Source organism: Dipodomys merriami, unplaced genomic scaffold, assembly GCF_024711535.1.
Source record: "Dipodomys merriami isolate MVZ:Mamm:240054 unplaced genomic scaffold, mDipMer1.0.p SCAF_2, whole genome shotgun sequence".
NCBI lineage: Eukaryota > Metazoa > Chordata > Mammalia > Rodentia > Heteromyidae > Dipodomys > Dipodomys merriami.
Genome location: NW_027203381.1, coordinates 116639257 through 116664232, shown reverse-complemented (window position 1 = coordinate 116664232; position 24976 = coordinate 116639257). Strand labels below are relative to the sequence as shown.

General features: G+C 48.5%; 1 protein-coding gene across 1 annotated transcript; it reads right to left on the bottom strand.

The window, feature by feature from the left end:
- Nucleotides 1–4638: 4638 nt before the first annotated feature.
- Nucleotides 4639–23932, bottom strand: Chaf1b (chromatin assembly factor 1 subunit B). Its single transcript, XM_070030654.1, has 14 exons — nt 23825–23932; nt 22935–23091; nt 21663–21795; nt 20250–20367; nt 18677–18780; nt 16870–16966; nt 14874–14958; nt 13626–13719; nt 11582–11651; nt 11404–11495; nt 9157–9316; nt 7923–8342; nt 5973–6067; nt 4639–5458 (listed from the first exon to the last, which is right to left on the bottom strand). The coding sequence occupies exons 2-14, from the start codon at nt 23058–23060 to the stop codon at nt 5367–5369; spliced, it is 1686 nt and encodes a 561-aa protein (XP_069886755.1). The 5' UTR covers nt 23061–23091; nt 23825–23932; the 3' UTR covers nt 4639–5366.
- Nucleotides 23933–24976: the final 1044 nt, after the last annotated feature.

Below are 24976 nucleotides of genomic sequence, written 5' to 3'. Positions count from 1 at the left end.
CCTAAAACAAAAACAAGTCTGCTATTTGCATTGCAGACGTACCCAGACTCCCTTCCCTGAGCTCCGTTCCTGTCTCCATCACACATCTCTGGCCCACTGGCTTCACACAGGCCCAAGTCCTGCAGGCCTTCCCACCTTGTGGCTTCTGGCTAATTCTTCTGCCTGAGACATCCATCACTTCCAGTGTTTTGAATCCCAGATTATAGACACCCTTCAGGTCAGCCATTTGTAATAGGTCCATCTTCCCTTGCCTGGACTCCCCTGGTTCTCTGGCACTGTCCCTTGGGACCACCTGTGCCTAGCCGAGGGCCACAGTCAGCCGGGAAGGTGATTGCTCTCTCTTCTACTCGGTGCCCATTTCAGACCCTACGGCTTCCCTGCACCTCAGGGCTTCTCGCAGGCTGGGCTCCAGTGCCTGGAGGTTAAGAGGGACCCATTTCATAGCCAACCTCAGAAAATCTAGCTGCGATGCCCTCTATCTCCTGGGATCGCCAAACGGGAACTTTCCTTTCTTCAGCCAGTGAAAAGAAAATGATTGCTTGCTGACGGGTGAGCGAGGAGTTGGCTCTGGCCTCCCCTGACCTCTTTCAGCCTGGTGACCCCAGGTTCTGGCTGCAGTTTTGTGACCACATTCTCCATATAAAGATGGGGACTCGGGGAGGCAGGTGATCGGGAGCGCAGATTTCAAGGCCAGCTCGCTCCTCGCCAGTGACTAGCTGTGATTTTAAGAAATTGAGCGAGTTGTCCAGGACGTTTGCGCCTCAGTTTCCTCATCCTCCAGGACTCGTGGTGAGGTTGTTGATGCGGGTGACAAGGGTGTCAGCAGTGGAGGCCCACAAGCCATCTTGGCCTCTTCTAGCCAGAGCCAGCCAAGGCCCGGGAAGCCATGGCACACACCGGCTGCGGCGGGCAGGCCCTCGTTGCCTTCCCACAGGTGACCACACTGTGAAACCAGCTTCCACTTCCCAGACAACTTTCCCCGCAGATCCTGCTCACAGTACCGACTGTGCTGCATCTGTCCTTCCTAACCCATGTCCATCTGGAAGTTGACGATGTGGCCCTACTGAGAAGTAGAATCTGAGTCAGACACCAGTGAGTCACGCCTGTAATCCTAGCTACTAAAGAGGCTGCAATCTGAGGACTGCTGCTCAAAGACAGCCCAGACAACGAAGTCCCTGAGACTCCTATCTCCAAGAAATCATAAAAAAGCCAAACATGAGGCTGTGCTCAAGTGAGAGACTGTTAGCCTTGAATGAGAAAGCACAGGGACAGATCCCAGGCTGGATTCAGGCCCCAGGAATAGCATGCATGCATGCACCTGCATACTCGCTTGTGTGCGTGCATGCGCGCACACACACATAGAATCTTTGAAAGTGTTACTCAAGTGTTTGAAATGAGATCATTGTGGATTAGGGAGGACCCTAAACCAATACCAAGTATCCTTACTTGATAAGGAAGAAGACAGGGCCCTATGAAGATGGAGGCTGAGAATGAAGTAAGGCAAGGAAGACCAGAAATTTCATGAGAAGAAAAGAAAAAAAGAAAAAAAGCTGGTGGCTCATACCTGTAACCCTAGCTACTCAGGAAGCTGAGATCTGAGGTTTACGGTTCAAAGTCAGCCTGGGCAGCCAAGTTCGTGAGACTCTTATTTCCAAGTAACCAGAAAAAAGCCAGAAGTGGAGCTGTAGCTCAAGTAGTAGAGAACTAGCCTTGAGTAAAAAAAAGCTCAGGGACAACACCTAAGCTCTGAGTTCAAGCCCCAGGACCAGCACCAAAAGATAGAAAGTGAAAGGGTGGGAGGGAGGGGGAAGAAGGGAGGGGGAAGGAGGAAGAGAGGGAACAAGGGAGAGGGAGAGGGAGGGGGAAAGGGTTCTCTAGAGCCTCGGGTGCTTAGGGAAGCACAAATCCTGCACCTCTCCAGCTCCGAGTCCTGTCGGTGTCTGCATCTTAAGGGCAGAGAGCCCATGGGGAAGGGTTTGAAGAGTGCTCCACTTCCAGCTTCTGGCGGCATGAAGGTCAGTGAGGAACAGCCATGTGAACTGCTGTCCGACAGCATTGGGCTTGCCCGCACAAACGTGGCAGCACACACACCTGGTACGCCCAGGGGACAGGTGGGGCTCATGGGTCTAAGAAGGAATAATGGTTGGTGAGTGTTGACCGTGTGGTCAGCTGCAGATACCGCACACAGCTCATCACAGCCACACAAGACCACAGCGGGCCCTGCCTTGTCTACCTGACAGCTAATTCCGCATTACAAGTTTACTCTCAGTATTTTCAGTTGTCCCAGATCAGGGGCAAGAAAGCACTCCCAGGCTGGGGGTGCGTATGTGGCTGATGTGGCAGTGTCTGCCATGCACGCGTGAGGCCCTGACTTCAAACCCACTACCACGGGGAGTGGGGACACTTTCATCCTCAAGGGCACTCCAGACTTCCTGAACCGCTCTAGTAGGCTCTCGGCCTACTCCATCTTCCCGTTTTGTTGATGAAGGAACCTGGATGGAGTAAGGGTGTTTTATTCAGTGTGTGGGAGGCCAGATTAAGTAGGGATCAAGATCCACTGCTGTTTAGTCTAGACTGTTTGGTCAGCTTGCCAAATCCCGGTTAACAGCTGGACCGTGCACAGCTGTGCCTTTGATCTGTGCCCGAGGCATGACTCGATGGCACTCCCAACCGCACACCAAAAAGATGGCTCACCACGACCAACGTGGCGCCTCTGCTGCCCAATTACGACTTCAATGCTTAGCCTCAACTTACCCCGGCCATCCACACCACATGCTCAGACCACGTGGCAGGTGGCAGGTGACCTGCAGAGGTAAGGCCAAGTGGCAGGGGGACCCACTCCAGGTGGGCTATGCAAGTGGAGGGCTGCAGGCCGCCCTCTTACCTGTTACTTCATCTTCATCCTCCCCACAGTCCACTCCTGGAGGCCAGTGCTCCCCTGGGGACCCCCCACCAGGGGATAGGGCGGGGCTAAGGTCAGTCCTGACTGCTCCCACCAGAGCAGCCAGCCCAGCTACTGAGCAATTTGCAGTGGAGACAGTGACCTCCAGTGGCCACCGAGAACACGTGCACCTACATGAGTGCCCAGCTTCAATAAGTGAGGGAAGAGTGATCTATTCATGCTTCAAGTAAGGGAAATGTGATCTCGTTTCCTTCTGGTCATTTTAATTCAATTGTTCACTTGGGCATGGATGGCCCTCCTTCCCTTCCTCTTAGCTTTGCCCCCTGCCAAAGTAGGCGACTTCTAGGAAAGAATAATCTTCAGTGTAGACATTAAGGTACAAATCAATGAAACCTGTATCCAAAGTCGGTCGGTCGGGGTCACACACACACACACACACACACAAATCAATGAAGCCTATATCCAGACACACACACACACACACACACACACACACACACACACACACACACACACACACACACACACACACACACACACACACACACACACACACACACATGTCCTAAAGGAGGGGGCAGAGGTGAAAACAGAAGCAAACAAGAACAAATGGTGCCCCAGAGTGGAACAAACCCAGAGGAACAAACCCAGACATCTCCAGAACCAACACTGTTCAAATGGCCTAATGGCCATTTCGTTAGAAGGGTCAGGGCACCATCAAATAGATGCATTTTCAACGAATAGAACAGAATACTGCAAAGGGAAAAACCCAGCAAACGAGGGCTGGGTGCACCCTGAGACTGCCCACTGCAGCACAGGGATTAAGGGTGGAGAACCACAGCCCGGTGAGAGGCAGAGATGCAGGTGGGCCCTTCTGCCTTTTGTCCTCCAGTCTGGCGCCACGAGGAAGGAATATCAATCAGCCACGAAACAGAGATCAAGAAGAAGCTCTCCACGGAAATAAACTTAACTCTGGAGAAGCTTTCTCCCTGTGACTCACTGTTGGCTGCTTACGGGAACCACTATGCAGACACACACCGGACCCGCAGGCCTGATCCCGGAGGCGGCCAGGTGTTTGGTGCTGGTCAGCTCCTGGGCACTATGACTACCTTTGTGTCTTCAAAGGAGAGGCAAACTGGTTTCTTTGTAGATTAAGCATCAAACGGATGCTTCTTTCCAGAGTCTTCCTCGCCACTGCTGCTGGGCTCAGAGACATCTTCCTGCTCCTCGGCACTGCTCACCCTTCTTATTTCTTTTTGAAATTAGAACTCTTTTTTTTTTCCCATAAAGCAAAATAAAATTTTATGTGTTTATATATTGTTTACTAAATTTATATCCCACAGATAACAGGAAACTTGCCTTACCAATTTCCTAAGCAAAACTGTCATCTAATTTACTATGCAGCTGTTATTCTCAGCATTCATCACGAAAAGTGACATTTTATAATGAATGAGTATTATTTAGCAATTCCTTACTCTAATTACTAAATTAAATACAACCATTTCTCTATAGCAGTGTGACACTTCTCACCTTGATGAGCCACAGTCTGGGAGGAGGCCGTGCAGGCTTTCTGCCCAAAGAGAACAGCTCCTCCCAGGCTCCTCCGTTCATGCTAGAGGAACGAGCATACATCCATGCCATGGCCCAGCGCCACAGTCAAACAACACCCCCGACCACAAACCGCCCAGCACCTCCTGAGCTGACCCTTCAGCTCACGGAAACAAGCAACTCTGGTCCACAACTCACACTCACCCCTCGGAGAAGAGAGCACAGGATGTTCCTGGGCCCAAAGCAAGCAAGGAAAGAGCCATAAATTGCTAACATTTTTGGTGGGTTTCTTCCTTTGCTTTGAAAAGCCATTCTAAAATTTTAACTTACTGTATCTAAAACAATATCTCAAGTTTCCCCTTAAAAAAAAAAAAATCCTTGTTAGTTCTTAGTTTCGCTTGACCACAGCTGCTAACCGGCTAGCGCGGGCACTGCAACCTCACACCCGACAAAACAAAAACAGAAACAACATTCAAAGTTTAATCAACTCATTGAAGCCCAATCTAATAAACCCTTTAAGCACTTTGAAACCCAACAGTACAAACGTTCCCCATCACTTTCTAGTTGTCACTTTACAGGCATCCCCTCCAGGAAGTGTCTGCACTTCCACGAGTGTTTCTAGGATTACTGATTTTCACACTAGATAACGGCGAACTGCTCTGGTTTCACAAACTCATCAGAGGGAGGATTTAGTCTGTTATGATATCCACATTCTCTAGTTGAGAATAAATGACTGAGTCCAAGAACATGCATACTTCTGGGGAAAAACCAGTGCATGTTTCTTGCTGTCACAAATCAATTTATGGGTAGACGTCCGTTCCACTCCGATGCCGTTTGCGGGCGTCTCTGGCCTCCCTGCTCCCTCCCTGCGCACACCACATGCTGGGCCTGCCAGGCCGCAGGCGGAATTCAGGAATCAAGGGTCTGGGCTTTGGGTGTCTCCCTTGTCTTCCTCGAATCTGGGCCGTTTCAGTTCCGGAGGACTGCCCTGGGGGTCTGCAGGCATCTCTGAAATATTAACCATCATAAGGTCAGCAAGGAAAGGAAGATCGCTCTACATACTGAGCTGATTGTTTACAAAACAGAGAACCAAGACTGAAACGGAAGTGCCTAGCAAGATCCTAAACTACAGGAGAAGGATCTGCCCCACTGGTTCTCAATTAGATGACTCTGTCTGTAATGGGACAGTGACACATGAGAATGTCAACGGGAAAGAAGTGGTACTCAGGGAGGCTACTAAACAGCCTACAATACCCAGGGAACTCTCCAGATCAAAGAACTATCTGACTCAAAGCGTTAGCAGCTAGCGGTCAGGTGGAGAAACACATTGTGAAGCCATTATTGAGCTCTGAGGGATGCTTTTACTCCCACGGAGACACAAACAGCCAGAAAGTCTAACAGACCATTCCCAGCATGTATCCGTGCTTCCTCAGAGCTGACATAAAGCCACATGATGAAATGTTCAAAAGTACAGAAGATGTTCTATCTGCAAATACACAAAACCAGTAACTATACAACTTACCTGATTCTATTTCTTCTGTGGAAGAGGTAGACATTAGGACGCTTGGTAGAGAATTTGGTGGAGTATCTGTCTTTATGGGTGTTAAGTTTATTCTCCTTGATTAGAAGAGTAAAGATTATAAAGGTAAAAATTCCTTAATATCAAAAGAATTGCTTATGCATGATACTAAGTTTCAAAACTACCAAAGGAGTTAACCAGGCCAGGCATTAAATTTAATGCTGTATGCAGGTATACAATAAGTAAGACTGCATTCACATGCTACATCAGACGGTCACATTGACAATACTCAGCTAGCTGAAACTGTCCACCATCTGCCAGTCTCAAGAGGCTGAATTCTGATCATGAGCAATGGCCAAGCATTGAGCAGACATGGTGTCTACTTACCAAAAGCAAGCACCAAAACATAGATAACTCTTGTTTATAAATCCAAAGTTTTCATTTCTAACATTTTAAAAACTATGGCTATAAGGAAGTTAGTAAGTGGTTTTAAAAAAATCAAGACACTAAAAGCAACTTAGCACCAGAGATACTTTTACCTAAAAAATAAAAAGTTTAAAAATACTAAGCTACCCTGCAGCAGTTAGCGTTAAACCTTAGAAGATGAAGTGAGAGTGGGTGCAGAGGTAGGGGTGGGATGGGAGGCTGGTGAGCAGGGCTCCAGCCAGAGAGGACAAATCCTCACAGCACAGCTGGGTGACACACCTGCCAACGGTGTACAGGGTGTGTGTGATCACACTGTAACCTGTACAAATATACAGTGTGATATTCCAGTGAAAGGTAAAATAAAACTGAATTTTTAAAAAGGCACTTGCTATAGTTTGGATAAGCAGCTCCCAGGAGGGGTGGGCCCAAGGGAAGGCCGTCACCTCAGTGAGGCAGACCTGTAAGGGGACACAGCCCCACCCCCACCCCATCTCTGCTTCAGGACTCAATGACAGCAGCAATCTCTTCTGTCCCTGGCTCCTGCCTCACACGGGCCACAGCAGGGGGGCTGAGTGATGAGCCCAAATCAGGATTTCCTCCTCACATACTGAATGCCTCAGCCTGTTACCATGTCACAATGAAGGACACTAACCAACAGTGCTCGCTTGATTTGCATGCATTCAGAAAGTGCTTGCTGCTGCCCAGGCCAGTCAGCCAGGAAGAGAAATGAAGAAGACATTTCCTATCTTGCAGGGCTCAGAATATAAGAGGAGCTGGGGGACTAATAAACACCTGCTACCAGATGTCTACTCAGAAAGGAGGGCTGAAGGGGCACAAAGACCACATTCAAATAGGTCTTTCAAAAGGCTCTAGGCCGAGCACTGGTGGCTCACATTTGTAATCCTAGCTACTCAGGAGGCTGAGATTTGAGGTATCACGGTTCAAAGCCAACGAATCTGTAACACTCTTATCTCCAATCCCCACCAAAAAGCTGAAGTACAGGTGTGGCTCATGTGGTAGAGTGGTAGCCTTGAGCAGAAAAAACTAAGGGACAGTGTCCAGGCTGGGAGTTCAAGTTCATATGAAAAATAATAATAAATAGATTGCTTCTCTATTTATATACCTCTCCTTATACTAAATAACACTAAAATGTTATTTGTTTTAGCAGAAAGTGAAAAAATAATAATAATAACAACTCTAGAGCCACCAAGAGGGGCGGGAACGGGTTTTCCCAAAGGTCAGACACAGGCCGCACAGGGCACAGACCTCAGCATACACTCAATGCATGACCCTAGGTCCTCTGAGAGATTAGAACTGTGCTGGTGTCAGAACGCCTGGCCACAGCCCCATCACAGGATGTGCCCAGCACGTGCCCATGCAGAAAAGCGTGTGCTTTGTCTCAGGCAGGACAGGCAGCTGCAGAGAACTGACAGACAGAAGGAGCGAGCCTTCGTTCTGTGTGTGAGCGTCACTGTCATGGACTGTCTATGATCATTCTGCAACAGTACTTCAGTCCAGTGGTCTTACCGCGGAGGTGTTTTGCTCCAGGCCTGTAAAGTGTTCAGCGTGACCCTCCGTGATGGGGGGGCTCTGGGGTTCTGACTGTTGGGCTGCAGGATCTTCTCCTCTGAAGGGCTTTTGACACCAGGTGTGACTGGTGACATGTCCTTGACAGCTGCTGGGGCTGGAGCAGGTGTGCTTGGCAGGGGCGATGCCCCAGGGCTGCTGGAGTCTTGAGCTCTGCTGGCCAGGCCTCCTTCGGCTGGTCTGGACCCTGGGGAAGCCCCCTGCTGCATCTGACTCTTGGTTTTCTTTGCTGTATCGGGAGTTCTCACCGTCAACACTGGCTTCTCTTTCAGTGGAATGCCAAGTTCATCTTTCTCAAATGTCACAAACGAGCAATAACCATCGGTAGAAGAAATGGCCAGGAAGGCTCCATCGCTGGACCTGTGTCCCCAAAGCAAGGGAAAAAAGGGGCTGTTACTAAAATCTATGGCTATGCTTAATGGTTTCTTGACTAGTTAGGAAATGGAAGTTCAAGCAAAATCACCACTTTGACAACAAAATTCAGGAAGCACAACCAGGCAAGTGTGGTTTGTGCAAACATCCCAGGCACGCCGTTTCCTGTTCTACTCCCATCTTAACTTCCCACTTCAATTCGAGCTATGTGCACTGCTACCAATGCTCACCTGGGGTAAGATGATCTTTTTCCCCAAGATGAAACGGAAATTAAAAGGAAAAAAGTTATTACAAAGGGTGGGTAGGGTACCAGTAGCTCACACTTCAGAGTATGGCAGCCTGGAAAGAAAAGTCCCCAAGCCTCCATCTCCAAAATAACCAGCAAAAAGCCAGACTGAAGGTGTGGCTAAATGGTAGAGCACCAGCTGAGCAAGCAAGCTGAACAAGTGCAAGTCCCTGAGTTAAAACCCTTGAACAGGCAAAACAAAAGAGAAAAAACAAAAACAAAAGGTCTCAACCAGAGTGAGTGTGGCACCAAGCAGGCGGCAGAGGCTGAGCAAGGGCCAAAAGTGGCAGGGGAAGGGCAGAGTGCCAAGTGACATTCCAGGGACAGTCCTGGATCTGAGGTCTTCCTGGGGGCTGTCAGGTGATGGCCTCCTCTCGGGGACCCTGGCCCTCGATGTGGGAGTTTAACCATCCTGGGAAGTACCGTGCAGGGAGGAGGCAAGCCCCTAGGCAGGCTGGGCCCAGTCTCCCCTTCCGTGTGAGCACCTCGTTGTGGCCTGGGCGCCCATGCACTCACCAGGAGATATCGCTCAGCGTGTGGTAGTGGATGTTGGACACGTAGCCGAAGGGGAAGGGCTGCTGGGTGTCGTAAAGCAGCACCGAGTCCTCGGAGGCCACAGCAAACACCACGCGGTAGGGCAGTCTCAGCAGCTGCGTGCTGGGCTCCGGCGCCTTCTCTGCACAACAAACAGTGGGCAAGGAAAACACAAAATCCAGCTTCCCAAAGGGAAAGCCAATCTCCCAGAGCCTTCTCCTGGGGGCAGGCAGGACTTATTTACTAAAGCTCAGTTTACTGTAACATCTACAAAAGAATTTGGCTCCTAAGCTTATATACAAACAGAGAAGAGAAAACTAAATAGGCAGCCAGGGCAGTGTCCCAGAGAACCCAGGCACTGAGGTCCAAAAAAGACAAGAAAAGGAGAGAAGGGGCCGGGTACCGGTGGCTCACTCCTGTCTTCCTAGCTACTTAGAGGCTGAGATCTGAGGATCACGGTTCAAAGCCAGCTTAGACAGGTAAAGCCATGAGACTCTTATCTCCAATAAACCACTCAGAAAACCAGAAGTGGTGCTGTGGCTCAAATGGTAGCGCTCACCTTGAGCTGAAGAGCTGAGGGACAGCCCCCAGGCCCAGAGTTCAAACCCCACAACCAACAACAACTACAACAACAAAAAAGGGAAGCCTTCACGTGAGGAAGAACTTGAAATACTTTATCAACTGTCTTCAATCCTCTATCCAATAAATGTATTGTTTACATTAAGGATTAAAAGGTTAAAAATGGCTTCCGGTTCCAGCCCTAGGGTAAACAAGGACTGGTTTTGTTTTCCAAATGGAAGACACCAAAATCCCGAGGACTGGCCTCCGGCGGTGAGGCCCAGGGTCGCCAAGAGAGGGGAGCAGCCAGTCAGGCCCACCACTGCCTCCACTGCCTGGCACCTACAGCAGAGAGCCCCGGCAGGCCTGAAGGGTCCTCGTTGAGAGGCCAAGATGGGAGAGTGCCAGCGCTCGAGGCCTCTCCAGGCATCAGCTGAGTGCGGGCCAGAGCTGGCCTGTGAGGATTCAACCTCGGCTGGCTGGGCCTACCAGAGGAGCCAGGCCTGAGGCTCACCCAGGCCAGAGGGCACAGGGGTCCCTGGGGGCTGGACAGCAGCCCAGGGGAGGGAGGGCTGAGAAGTTGCTGGAGTTCTGCTGCGTCCTTGCACAGGAGAACCACAGCTAATGACATCCTGTGCATTTCAGAAAGGCTAACCGAAGGATTTTTTTTTTATCGGTGGTGGGCCCTGAACTCTGGGCCTGGGCACTGTCCTTGAGCATTTCCGTTCAAGGCTAGCGTTCTACTACTTGAGCTGCAGCACCACTTCCGGCGTTTTCTGCTTATATGATGCTGAGGAATCGAACCTAGGGCCTCATGCATGTGAGCCACCTTCCCAGCCCCTGAAGAATTCTTTTCAATGATTTCACAACAAAAATTGCTGTTTGAGACGCATACACCCTGATGTGGAAGTTATACAATTATATAATTATACAATAAAAATGTACCAAAACTATCATACAGAGCTGGATGCAGTGGTTCACATCTGGAATCCTAGTTTTTCAGGAGGCAAAGATCGGGAGGACCAAAGTTCAAGGCCAGCCTGAGTAGTAAGCTCATGAAATCCCATCTCAACCAGTAAAAGCAGAGTATGGCTGTTCATGCCTGTGCTAGTTATGTGGGAAGCATAAGGAAGCGAATGGTGATCTAGGCTGGCTCAGACAAAAATTAAGACCTCATTTGAAAAATAACAAAAACAAAAAGGGCTGGGGATATGGCCCAAATGATAAAGCCCCTGCCTACCAAGCAAGAGGCCCTGGGCTCAATCACCAGTACCGCTAAAAAATTCAAAATAAATACATAAAACATAACATATTGGGCTGGGAATGTGACTTAGTGGTAGAGTGTTTGCCTAGCATGCATGGGGCCCTGGGTTTGATTCCTCAGTACCACATACACAGAAAAGAAGTGGCCCTGTGGCTCAAGTGGTAGAGTGCTAGCCTTGAGCAAAAGAAGCTCAGAGACAGCGCTGAGGCCCCAAGGAATTCAAGCCCCAGGACTGGCAAAAACAAACAACAATAAACAACCTAACATATGGTACCCCATCAATATGACAACGTTTAGTAAGTAAACTGAACCGAGTCCATATACTGACCCTTTCCCAGTGGACAATCCAAGCTCCCCACCCCCACTTAGCTTGAGAACAGAGCAGCAGCATTGCACACGGACCCTACCTGTTTCTACGGCTGGCCTCAACTCAAAGTAGACTGGACAGCAGCGAACAGCCAGTGTGGCTTTTCCGGGGCAGGGAAGATGGGCCAGGGGCCTGCAAGATGACCACAGTTAGAGGCCAGCCGCTATTCTGCAAAGGCACAAGGGGCAGTCTCCATTCTAACGGTTTCAGTTGCATACCTTTTAAGGTTTTTCCTGGAGAAAACGTATGTTGTGTTCATTACATTCTCACCAGATTCCACACATCCAGCTAGGGGGCAAGGAAAGGGGGGACACAGTCGGTGTTATTATACTAAACCAGTTCCCAGAAAAAGCCCAAGAGCCTTCAATTCAATTGGGCACATGATATTTTTCCCTCAAGTAATATTCTGTGGTTCTGATTCAATAATGATGATGACGATGTAGTTGTACAAAGGGATTACAATTCCCTAAGTCAGGCTATGAGTACAATGCTTCTTGGTCAATGTCACCCCTTCCTTCATTCTCTCCCATTTCCCCCTCCCGTCCTATGCTCAATTTCCATAGTGTTTTTGATTCTGAGGACACACCCAATTATACTGTCATGATCTGTCACTCCTTGCTCCATACCTACCTACCTGTCCACACTAGCTGAGGGCTCACAGTCCCTGGGACACTGGGGCAGGAAGGCCAAGACGTTGGAAGGCCTTGTTAGCAAACGCCTTCCTTGAGACCTGCGCTGGTGACGCGCTGTGACTGTTTGTGGCCTACATTCGGACGCTGGCTGAGACTCTGGGCTACCCCATGGCTGCCAGGGGCAGCCTGGCCCGGGCTTCTACCTCGGCCCCCAGCAGCTCTAGAGAACAACTCTCCTTTTAGTGTTTTCCTTGTTGGTGTTGTTCTTGCCGGTTCTTCTCTTTCCTTTTTTTTGGTACTGGGGCTTGAACCTAGAGCTTCACTCCTGCTAGACAAGCACCCTCCCCGGTCCACGTTCTGACAACTCTGAGGGGTCGCTACACTGATGCACAGCAGCCCTCTCTTCCATGATTTCCCACCAACTCAACCTGCTCTAGCTTTGGCCAAATGACAGTTCTACTTCAAACACAAACAGGCCTTTCATTTCTTTAAGGATGTCTAAGTTTCTAGCCAAAGCTCTTCCTCATTTATATATTTTTTATTTTTATTTTTTTATTTTTGTTGGTCATGGGGCTTAAACTCTGGGCCTGGGCGCTGTTCCTCAGCTCTTCAGCTCAAGGCGAGCGCTCTACCACTTGAACTACAGCGCCCAGTTTTCTGGTGGTTTATTGGAGATAGGAATCTCTAGGTCTTTCCTGCCCCGGCTGGCTTTGAACCTCGATCCTCAGATCGAGGTTCAGGAGGCTACTCAGCCTCCTGAGTAGCTAGGATTACAGGCGTGAGCCACCAGTGCCTAGCTGCTCTTCCTCGTTTCTAAAATAGCACTCTAGATTTTCTTGCACGAGTGTTTTTTTTTTTTTTTTTTTTTTTTTTGGGTCCGGTCGTGGAGCCTGAACTCTGGGCCTGGGCGCTGTCCCTCAGCTCTTCAGCTGAAGGCTAGCACTCTACCACTTGAGCCACAGCGCCACTTCCGGCTTTTTTCTTATGTGGTGCTGAGGAATCGAACCCAGGGCCTTGAGCATGCAAGGCAAGTGCTCTACCACAGAGCCACCTTCCCAGCCCCACGAGTGTTGTTTTTATATTTACATTTAAGTACTGAATTCACCTAGAATTTATTTATATTTTGCTGGTACCAGGGTTTGAACTCAGGGCCTCAAGTGCTTGGCTTGCCTGCTCAGTTGGCACTCTACCACTTGAGCCATGCCTTCAGTTCTAGTATTTTGCTGGTTAGGAATCTCGAGGACTTTTCTGCCAGAGCTAACTTGGAACCTTGACCCTCTAGGTTCCAGCTTCCTAAATAGCTAAGATTGTAAGTGTGAGCCACCAGTGTCCAGCTTAAATAGTAAAAAATTCTAAATTGCAATCTGCATGAGACTTCCTCTCTCAAAATGGATAGATCATTAGAATCATTAGTAAATCTTTTGAAAGTTCCAAAAGGTACAACACCCACCCCAGACTAACTTAACGACCATGTGAGAGGTCACAGGCAGTCCTAGCCCTGGAAGGACCTGGAAGGACCACCACACGGACAAGTTGGCGATAGCTGCTCTGAGTGGACTTCACTGAGCTCAAAAGCAGTAGAAGTCCCTGCTCTGCCATCCACCCTTAAATCAAACACTGTCAAACACACCTGGTGTGAGGAGCAAAGATCCATCAGGGGTGAAACTGAGTCTACGAAAGAAGGACTTCATGCTGTCATCATGAAACATCCGGTAACTTCTTGCCTGTGACACAAGAGGTTTAGAAGTCATGCCGAAGTCATGATAAAGGCATACTGATTACTGACTTAGTAATACATGAAACAGAAGCACATTACAACCAAATAATCACGTAAGCCTGCAAAGTAATCATTCATGGGAACCCATCACTCACATTTGCTAAGTAAGCCTATGCATGTGTGCATTTGGGTGGTTGCAAAATTATTTTTTCAACCAACTGTAAGAACACACAGTGCGTGGTCAACAGCGCTCAGTCTAGGGAGAGGACTGGGAGATGCAGGAAGATGATCAGGGGACCTCTCTTTCACCCGCTGTGTAGGACAGCTGTGTCACCATTTACCGACACTGTCAACACAGCCTTCGGTTCTCAAGAACCCAAGGAAGCAGGGACTACAGACATGCGCCCTCAGTGCCAGATGCAGCCTTACCTTGGAGCCTAGGCACCAAGTCCCTTTGCTGCCTCCACAGGTGACTTACTCCCTTCACTTGATGTATGTGTGCCTGCATAATCTCCTAGATCCTTCCTCTTCCTAATACGAGCCCGATGGCTGGTCTTTGCTTTCCACTGACCTGTCACATGGTGTCCAGCCTTCCTTAAGAGTCACTGCTCAATCCTCGCTACACCCTGGAATTGTGGGCCGCGCTTATCTCTGCCAGGTGAATCACACCCTAGGCAACCATGCTTTCCAGGTGGTCCCTTGGTGTCAGAGCTATTTGTCCATCAAAAGCTCTCCACTGGGAAGGTCAGAAGCTCACACCTATAATCCTAGTAGCAGAGGAAGCTGGGATCTGACAGGCATGCTTCAAAGTTGGACTGGGCAGAATAGTTTGAAAGACTATCTCCAATTAAGAAGCAAAAAGCTGGACCAGAAGCATGGCTCCAGTGGTGAAATACCAGTTGTGAGTAAAAAAGCTGAGCAAGACCATGAGGCCCTGAGATGAACCCCACTTCAGGCACATACACACACAAAGCAAGCTTTGCCCTGTTCTGATGTCCCCACCTTCATACAGTATGGCCCGGCTCACATATTAACTGAGCCTTCATGTCCCAGGGGAAGCTTTAGTGAAGCCCAAAGCTCTAAGGTCAATTCCCAGTCCCATCAATAAATTGATCAATAAGTAAAACAAAGTTCTGTCGAGAACTGTCAAAGTGTCTGTACCTCTCCTTCGGCCCCTATTCCGGACAGCATCTTTGACACATTGAAAGCCACACGTTTCTTCTGCGTGCTGTACACGCGCAGTACCCTGCCAGAGCACACAAGTGTGAGTTTTGCCTCAGGTAATTGAAATATGTTTCACATAGAAGCAATCTGCACCCATCTATGACACTCCCCCCCCCAAAAAAAACCGTTCTCAGCCTGTGGAGCACAGCTATTCACATTGCTAACTAGGACTAAGCCACAGAGCCAAGGAAACATCCCAGTCAAAGCAGGTACTAACAATATAAAGGACACTGTGGTAAAGAAATATGTCGGACTGGTGCTGGTGTCTCACACCTATAATCCTAGCTACTCAAGAGGCTGAGATCTGAGGATCGCAGTTCATTTATTTTTCATTCAGTGTTTCTTTTCAAGCAGGACATACCAGAGTCCTGGTCTGACTTTTCAGGTCTAGGACATCTGGCCCTGTGGTGATTTATACAATTTACTGAAGTTTGTTTTGTGTTAAAAGATCTTGCTTGTTGGAGTAAGGAAAACTGCCAGTAAATATGGCTTCTGTTATTTTGTTTCTATTTGTTTTCTTTTACAGTTCTGGAGATTAAACTGAGTTTGCTAGGTAAGTGTTCTACCACTTGAGCCACAATCTGACTGTTAAATATTATTATTTATATATATATTATTATTTCCATTAATCAAACTGGTACTCCAGATCTCCTGAAAGTCAGAAAATGCATGGCATTCACAATATAGCTGGGGGGGGTGGTCTATGAAAGATAAGCACTACCTGTACATGTTGTGTATTTGTTGTGATGGTGCGGTGATTTGAACTCAGAGCCTTGCCCTTGATAAACAGGTGCTATACCACTTTGAGTCATTCTACTAGCCATTACCTAGTGCTTTTATTCCAGGTTTATATGGAGTTCAATTTTTTTTCTCTCTCTCTCTTTTTTTTTTTTGCCTCTCCTAGGGCTTTAACTCAGGGCCTGGGCACTGTCATTAAGCTTTTGTGCTCAAGGCTCCAGCTCCATTTCTGGCTTTTTACTTGGAGGTAAGAATCTCATGGACTTTTTTGCCCAGGCTGGCTGTGAACCATAATCCTTAGATCTCAGCCTCTGGAAGAGCTAGGATTATAGGTGTGAGCCACCAATACCCGACTGAGTTCAGTTTTTGTTATTGTTGTTTTGTTTGTTTTTGCCAGTCTGGGGGGCCTGAACTCTGGGCCTGGGCGCTGTCCCTCAGCTCTTCAGCTCAAGACAAGCACTCTACCACTTGAACCACAGCACCATTTCTGGCTTTTTCTTGCTTATGTGGTGCTGAGGAATCAAACCCAGAGCCTCATACATGCAAGGCAAGCATTCTACCACTGAGCCACTTTTCCAGCCCTGAGTTCAGTTTTTAAGAAGGCACTCTTAGCCTAGCGCCAGTGGCAAAAAAAAAAAAAAAAAAAAAAAGGCACTCTTTAACCACTTTGGCTACTCCCCAGCCCTAAATTCAATTTTTTAAATTAACAATAGTTAGATGAATATTTGAAAAGACTATCCCACTAAATAATATATTTAGAATCCCAATTTTTAATTCTTTGTTCAAATAAACACAGTTAAATGCAATGAGTACCAACACAGCACAAGACTTCCTTGCAACAAAGGAAACAAGAACAAATGAATCAGGCTGGGAAGGTAGCTCAGTGACAGAGTGCTTGCCTTGCATACATGAAGCCCTGGGTTCAATTCCTCAGCACCACATAAGCAGAAAAAGCTAGAAGTGGTGCTATGGCTCAAGTGGTAGAGTGCTAGCCTTGAGCTGAAGCGGTGAGGGACAGTGCCCAGGCCCAGAGTTCAGGCCCCACGACCAAAAAAACCCAACAAACAACAACAACAACAAAAAACCCAGGTAAATCAAATCCAGGCTGTAATTTATCTCAGTAAAATTGTGATTACAAAGAGCTCTGCAAAAAATGTCAAGTAATCAAGAGAAAATGCACCAAATATTGACATACCTGTCACAACTCAGAGTAGCGATATACTGGCCCAGAGGGTCCCAGGTTACTCCTTGCACGTAACTTTTATGCTCATTAAAAATGGAAATCTTTTGTCCTACAAAACAAACCCACAAAGCATTACCAAAAGCTACTTGAGTACAAATTTGTAAATTAAAGTACTATTAAGTACTTAATTACTATTAAGTAAATTAAGTACTATTCCCTTTATCACTCAGCAGGCAGTAGGGGTGGGGCTCTGTTCAAAGCCCTGTGTCAATCCCAAACACTACTCCAAACAGCCCACCCTCAAGAGGTTCACAGAGCTGGGTGCCAGTGCTCACACCTGTAATGCTAGCTACTCAGGAGGTAGAGATCTGAGGACTGCAGTTCAAAGCCAGCCCAGACAGGAAAGTCCATGAGATTCTTATCTCCGATTAAACACCAAAAAGCCATAAGTGGAACTATGGATCAGGTGGGAGAGTGCTATCCTTCAGCAAAAAAAGCTCAAGGACAGTGCCCAGGCCCTGAGTTCAAGCCCCAGGACTGGTAATAAAAATACAGCCATACATCTATAGACTACTGGAGCCCACACCATGGTCTTCTTTCCCCTAATCCCTTCCTCACTGCCTCCATGTTACTCTGGAGTCCATGGGCCATGTGCCACCCAGGGATTCTTCTAGAAACATAAGCATGCAGACATGTGGCACTCAGATATGTTTAGGGTAAGATCTAAAATCCTCTCCAGGGTCCACTATGGTCTGTGTGACCTGCCCTTCATCTCAACTTCAGATGCTCCCCCCACACACACACATTTATCCCATCCTCTACTCGGAATGTGCAACCTTTACCACAGGACTTGTGTTCTGGCTGCTCCCATGGCAACAGTGCTGGGGTGCTCGTCTCATAGATGATGCAACAATTTGCTCCCTCACTCCACTCATCTCTGCTCATACTTCAGATGCTCTGGTAACTGCACACAGCCCTTTAGCACTAGCAGTCCCATCCGTTCATGCCTGGCATCCTCATCTATATGTAGTTATTTTGTTCCTGTGGTTTCCAGCACTTGCACGCAGAAGCACCCAGCACGCTGTGAGACAATGTTCAAACTCACTGCAACTCGCTTAGGGGCATGCTGGATGACTGGCCTCACGGACACTGATATGTGTTGGACACGAAGACAATGCCACTCACTTGCCTTGCTTTGGCATCTGCTGCTAGTTCTGTTTTGTTTTTGTTTTTTTTGGGGTCCGGTCATGGGGCCTGAACTCTGGGCCTGGGCGCTGTCCCTCAGCTCTTCAGCTCAAGGCTAGCGCTCTACCACTTGAGCCACAGCACCACTTCCGGCTTTCTTCTTTTTGCTTATGTGGTGCTGAGGAATCGAACCCAGGGCCTCATGCATGCAAGGCAAGCGCTCTACCACTGAGCCACCTTCCCAGCCCATGCTGCTAGTTCTGTAACACTGGAGCTTCTCACGTGCTCCTGTCCCCTCCACCGGAGCAGATCACGATGTCCTCAGCCTCCCAAGAACCCCTAGAATGAAAACCGACCCTCTTTCCTCGCCATTCAGGGCATTTTTACCTTCTCAAGGCCTAAGCTCACTGCCTGCCCCTCATCTCCACACCCAGAGGATGTATTTAGATTTTGCCTCTCCCAGGCACTGATAATTCGCAACACCATCGCCAAACTTCCTAGGTTCCATGGCATTTTGCACCAATCTGTCTCTTTCTGGCTAACTTCAGTTCACTGGAGAAATCTTTCATACAACTCTTGGAAGTAAAGCAGGCCAGGACATTCCTTCTCCTGACAGGTCCATCAGCCTACCTACCTTTACTGACATCCCAGATGATGGCCGTGTTGTCCACAGAGGCCGAGGCCATCAAGTTCCCATCAGCTGCCCAGCAGATGTCATACACGTCCTCCAAGTGGCCCCTGCAGTCCAAAGACGACGGAGAAAAACAAGGAGACCACTATGATCTCAAACAAGTTATCAAACCCAGGAGATTCTAGAATCTCTAGGATAAAATCCTAGAAATCTCTAAGCCTACCTAGTAACAAGCATGTTCAAGAATATTTGTATCTTTCAAACAGATTCATTTTAGTGGGGTGCTGGTGGCTCGTAACTGTAATCGCAGCTACTCAGGAGGCTGAGATCTGAAGACTAAGGTCCAAAGCCAGTAGGGGCAGACAAACCCAAAAGACTCTTATTTCCAATTAACCACCAAAAAGCCAGAAGTATGGGGTCAAGAGGTAAAGAACTAGCCTTGGGCAGAAAAAGCTAAGCCTGAGCATGAGGCCAAGTTCAAGTCCCAGTTCTGACACAAAAAAAGATTCATTTTAGCTGGTATGATTATGAATACCCATAATCCCAACACTTGGCAGGCTGGGAGCAGGACAGGCAGTTCAGGGCCAGGCCAGGTTAGGTTAAACAGCAAGACCCTATCTCAAAAAATAGAAAAAAAAAAAAGATTCGTACTCAAGAAAATTTTATCAGACAGTAAAATAAAATCCATTACAAACATGTTTCTTTCTTGTTGTTTTTGTTTTGTTGGTCAATGAGGCTTGAACTCAGGGCCTGGGTCCTGTCCCTGAGTTTTTTTGTCAAGACTAGTGCTCTATTACATTAATCCACAGCTCCACTTACTGTTTTCTGGTTGTTAATTGGAGATTAAAATCTCCTGGACACTCTCTCTGCTCTTTTCTAGCTCTTTCTCAGCTCTTTCCTTCTCTTCTCTTTCCCAGCTCCCTTCTCTTTCCTAACTCTCTTTCCCACCTTTCCCAGATACTCTCTTTTCTAGCTCTTTTCTCTCTCTTTCCCAGCTCTCCCAGCTCTCTTTCCCAGGCCTTTCCCCACCATGTGGAGGGCCAAGATGGCCTGATGCCAGCCAGAACGATGAATAAAATCTCATGGACTTTCCTCTCTAGGCTGGCTTTGAACCTCAATCCTCAGATCTCAGCCTCCTAAGTAGCTAGTATTATAGGTGGGAGCCACTGGCACCTGCCTTACCGACATGTTTTTATCCTTTGTTGTCTTATGACTACCTGACATAAGTAAGAATTTAAGTTAGACATAAAGATAAAAGGTGGGTGTGGTGGCACATGTCTGTGATTTCAGGCTGATATAGAAGGATTGTGAGTTTGAGGCCAGAGTGAGCTATATATACCAAGACTCTGCCTCAAAACAAAGCCAAGTATGGTGGTACTGCCTATCATCCCAGTACTCAGAGGTAGACACAGGATGGCAAGTAAGGAGACATCCTGGATTACACAGAGAGTTCTACACTAGGCTGGGGTATAACAGTCTCAAAACAGAGGAACAAATAAAAGCAGATACAAAGATCAGAAGGCGTTTAAAGCATGCAGGTTGTAGAGATAACCATTCCCAGAGCCACCCCAGTTACCTCAGCGTTTTCACAACAGTCCAGTTCTCCTTATTCAGCTGAGCCTCGTCCTCATCCTGAAAAGCAATCTGTTCTGGCTCCTTGTTGTCGTTCACCTTCCACAGCAGAATGACAGCATCTATGCAGGGGGTCAATTGAATACATGCCAGCCGGACAACCCAGGAAGGTAGCTTAAACCTGCAATCCTAGCTACTCAGGAGGTTGAGATCTAAGGACTGTTGTTTGAAGCCAGCCAGGGCAAGAAAGTTTGTGAGACTCTTACTTCCAACTAACCACCAAAATGGCAGAAGGGGAGCTGTGGCTCAAGTAGGAGAATGCCACTCTTAAGCAAAGAGCCCAGGGACAGTGCCCAGGCCCTGAGTCAAGCAATCAATCAATGCAGGCTTCTGAGCCTTTAAGACCAAAGGACTTTGCAAAATAAGAGCTGTCCTGTGCTTCCTCCTCGCCAGGGCGAGTATGCACTTCCTGTCAGTTCACACCCAGGCCACACTCTGGACACTGTGGTACTGAACTCAGCCAAAACTGAGATTTCTGTTTTATACTGTTTTCTACACTATTTTAAAGTATGGTATAAAGGCTTATTCTTTTTGTGTTGGTGGTTCTGGGGTTTGAACTCTGGGCTTCATGCTCATCAGGCAGGCAGCTCTAATATTTGAGCTCCATCCCCTAGGTAGAAGCATAAAAGTATATTCTGCTGGGCGCCAGTGGCTCACGCCTGTAATCCTACTACTCAGGAGGCTGAGATCTAAGGATCTCGGTTCAAAGCCAGCCCGGGCAGGAAAGACCGTGAGAGTCCTATCTCCAATAAACCACTAGAAAACCGGAAGTGGCGCTGTAGCTCAAGTGGTAGAGTGCTCGCCTTGAGCTGAAGAGCTGAGGGACAGCACCCAGGCCCAGAGTTCAAGTCCCATGACTGACAAAAAAAGAAAGTATATTCTACATAAGCAAGAATAAAATAGAAACAAACATTCATGATAAGACCAGCCCCTAAAATGTTCCCAGAGACAAGAAAATGTGACCCTGAACACCACAGACATAAAACTCCCCATCAAAGCCAGAACCACTGCCCCAGGAACAAATAAAGGAGGAGCTGTTCTCGAATCCATCCTGAGGTTTCTAACACTGCCCGCTACTCCTTACTCTGACACACTCCAAAACGTTATTTTGCTGAGCTACCTAAATACTGATATTAGAAGAAAGCTAATTTGACTCAAATCTCATTTTTTTTTGGGGGGGGGCGCATACAAGGTCTTGCTACATAGCCCATACTGTCTTCAAACTCACAATCCTCCTACTTCAACCTCTTCCTCATTCCCAGTTCTAGGATTACAGGTGTTTCCCACCATGATCAGTTCATGACATAAGACACATAGGTATCAGGTTCTCAGAGGAATATGGAAATATAATACTCACCATCTCCTCCTGATGCTAAAATTCCCCCAGTTGGAGAAAACCGCACAACATTAACAGCTTTGGTGTGACGAGCAAGATTGGACAAAAATTCCACAATGGCTTTTCCATCTGGTCCTTTTTCAACCTTCCAGATCTGTTGACAGCAAAAACATTCACTAGGAAAACATACAGTGCTGCCGGGCACTGGTAACTCAGGCCTGTAATCCTAGCTACTCAGAAGACTGAGATCGGAGAATTGCAGTTCAAAGCCAGCCTGAGCAAACAAATCTGCAAGACTGCTATCTCTAACCAGCAAAAAGCTTTTAGTGAAGGTGTTGTTCAAAGTGGTAGTGCACCAGCCTGGAGTGGAAAAACCAACTGAAAGTACGTATCCGAGTTCACATGCCAAGAAAAAATTGTTAAACAATTCTATGCTTATTGCAAGGACAAAGTTGAATTCTCTTTGTGGAGACATTAAATGAATCTAAAGCATACAGCAGTAGCTGTGTTCTGTGCTGTCCTCCCTCCTACTTTTGTCTAGAACAAGGTGTCACCCCACGAGAAGCCACCATCACATTGTAAAATGATTGGCACCAATTGGCCACAAGGTAAGGAATGTTAGCATGAATGAAATCTCTTCATGTTTTCACTGTTTACTCCAAGCCCTGAGATTTTCCCAGGCTATACAACAAGGCATTGGGGTTGGCTGGCATTAGTTCTATGTATTCATTTATGTTCATTTATGTGTACCACTATTGGACTTGAACTCAGGGCTTTAACACCATTCCTCTGATTTTTTTGGCTCAAGACCAGCACTCTACCAGTTGAGCAAAAGCTCTACTTCCCTCTTTTTTGTGGTTAATTGGAGATAAGAATCTCAAGGCTGGGCTGGGAAGGTGGTTCAGTGGTAGAGCACTTGCCTTGCATGCTCTCGAGGCCCTGGGTTTGATTCCTCAGCACCACATAAGAAAAAAGAAAAAAGCCAGAAGTGGCGCTGTATCTCAAGTGGTAGAGCACTAGCCTTGAGCTGAAGAGCTGAGGGACAGTGCCCAGGCCCAGAGTTCAGGCCCCATCACGACCGGACACCTCCCCCCCCCCAAAAAAAAAAGAATCTCAGGGACTCTCCTGCCTGGGCTGGCTTTGAGAATCCTCAGATCTCAGTCTTCTGAGTAGCTAAAATTACAGGAACGAGCCACTAGAACCAGGCTTGATAAGTTTTACATGAATAAAGGAATGAAAATTTCAGCTCAAAGTAGGGTTTCTATGGATCTTATGATCTCTGCCTGTATTTACCCTGACAGCAGTGTCCACCCCGGCTGATGCCAGCCTGTGGATCTTCCCGTTTGTGTTGTGCTGGAAGTCCAGGCTGTACACAGGCTCCTTGTTGTGCCAGGCTATTTCACACGTGATGACCTTCATCCTCCCACTCTGGACTCACAAGAAGTTTCTCCTGTAGTGAGCAGAAAAACACCAGCAATAAATTATAGGACATTGTAGCAGTTTAAGTCTATTGAGCAAGTGCTTGCTTATCAGGAGCCCCTCCTAAATACTGTGAAGGCACCCAGCATGGGGAGAAGAGGCCAGAAAGTTCTGTTTCAAATGCTTCCTTGATCCCTGCCTTCCTCAAGTTCATGATTCTGCTACACCCAGAAGAACAAAATGAAAAACACCCAGGTAGACTGGGGATGGCGGCCTTGAGGAAGCATCCACAGGGCCCAAGAGGGGGCCTATATGGGGGTGGGGTGGGGCTGTCTACCATTGTTGGAAGGGGCTGCCTGAGGAGAAAATCACTGGGGAGGGGAACCAAGGGGATTAGTGAGGGATAGGTAGGTAGGGAATCACAGGGATGGGGGGAGGGGGGAGGAGCATCCCAGAAAAGGGAGTCTCAGGGGCAAGGAACCTGCACGTGCCAGAGGGCAGGATGGAACGGACATGGGCAGTGGACGGGAAGCCCCCTCCTGAGGGGACATTGAGGGGGAGCCCTTCCTCGGGGAGGAGACTGGGGGGGAGGCCCCTCCTCGGGGAAGGGACCCGGGGGGAGACAGTGGGGGGAGCCCCCTCGGGAAGCCCGGCCGGCCTAACAGGGAGGAGGTCACGCAGGGCCCCGGCAGGGCCGGCCACCCGCACGCGCGCCACTGCGGAACTAATCCCCTCCCCAGCAGCGGCCCGCGCCCCGCCAGTACCTCTTGCCTGGCTCGTCTCCTCAGAACCGTGGAATTTGGGGGAGGTCACCAACTCCAGAAGCCGAACCTGCAGGGACGCGCCGAATCCGCGGCGCCGCCACCTCCCGCCGTCGCGCGCGGCGCTTCCCGCGCGCCGCAGGCTCCACCCCCTCGTGGGCGGGGCTAAACCGAGGCCCGTCGCGCGGTGGGCGTGGCTATGGCGCTATCCCGTCTTCTAGCGGGCCGCCCTCCAGAGACCTGTGCAGCGCCACCGGTCGGTGGCGGTCATCCGTCCACCGGAGCCGGCAGGGTCAGGCCCCGACACGGCCCGGGGGAAGACAGGCAGCTGATTCTTTTTTTTTTTTTTTTTCTTTTTTTGGTCGGTCATGGGTCTGGGCGCTGTTGCTCAGCTCTTCAGCTCAAGGTGAGTGCTGTACCGCTTGAGCCACAGCGCCACTTCCGGTTTTCTGGTGGTTTATTGGAGATAAGTCTCATGGACTTTCCGGCCCAGGCTGGCTTTGAACCACGATCCTCAGATCTCAGCCTCCTGAGTAGCTAGGCTGGCAGGCGTGAGCCACCGGCACCGGGCTGAAGGTACGTTGTGAGCCTTTTTGCTCGAGGCTGGCGCTCTTCCGCGAGAGCCACAGCCCCACTGCCAGCTCTATGCTGGTTAATTGGAGATAAGACTCTAGGGGACTTTTCTACCGAGGCTGGTTCCAAACCGCAATCCTCAGATCTCAATCTCCTGAGTAGCTAGGATTACGGGCGTGAGCCACTGGTGCCCACTGCAACCCTGCTATATTAGCTGGGATTCTGTGAAACAGGCTAACCTGGGAACTTGGTTGAGATGAGATTCTGGCAATCAGTACTCTCCATATGGTACCAGCAGGCTTTGGGCCTTCAAGGCCGAAGGACTTTGCTAGATGGTGGCTGCCCAGTGCAACCTCATGAGGACAGCCCATGGCCTCACCCAGGGCATCCTGCTCAGCGCCTTGCCTCTACACACATACAAGCACACCCCCTACACCAAACACATCTATGCCTTTTTATACAACGGCTTCTATAATGTTGTGGAACATACAGAATTGTGCAAGGACTTAGAATGTTGCTCACATTACATTTATATTAACAGATACGGTTATAAACACTGCTTTGAGGAGGTTGGCTTCATGC

Excerpts from the sequence above, each read along its gene's own strand:
- Chaf1b (XM_070030654.1), bottom strand. The coding sequence starts at position 23,060 with ATGAAGGTCATCACGTGTGAAATAGCCTGGCACAACAAGGAGCCTGTG. Across the intron at positions 9,317-11,403 it reads GAGGCCAGCCGTAGAAACAG|AGAAGGCGCCGGAGCCCAGC; the intron begins GTAGGGTCCGTG and ends TTTGTTGTGCAG. Across the intron at positions 5,459-5,972 it reads CACAGAAGAAATAGAATCAG|AGATGCCTGCAGACCCCCAG; the intron begins GTAAGTTGTATA and ends TTAATATTTCAG.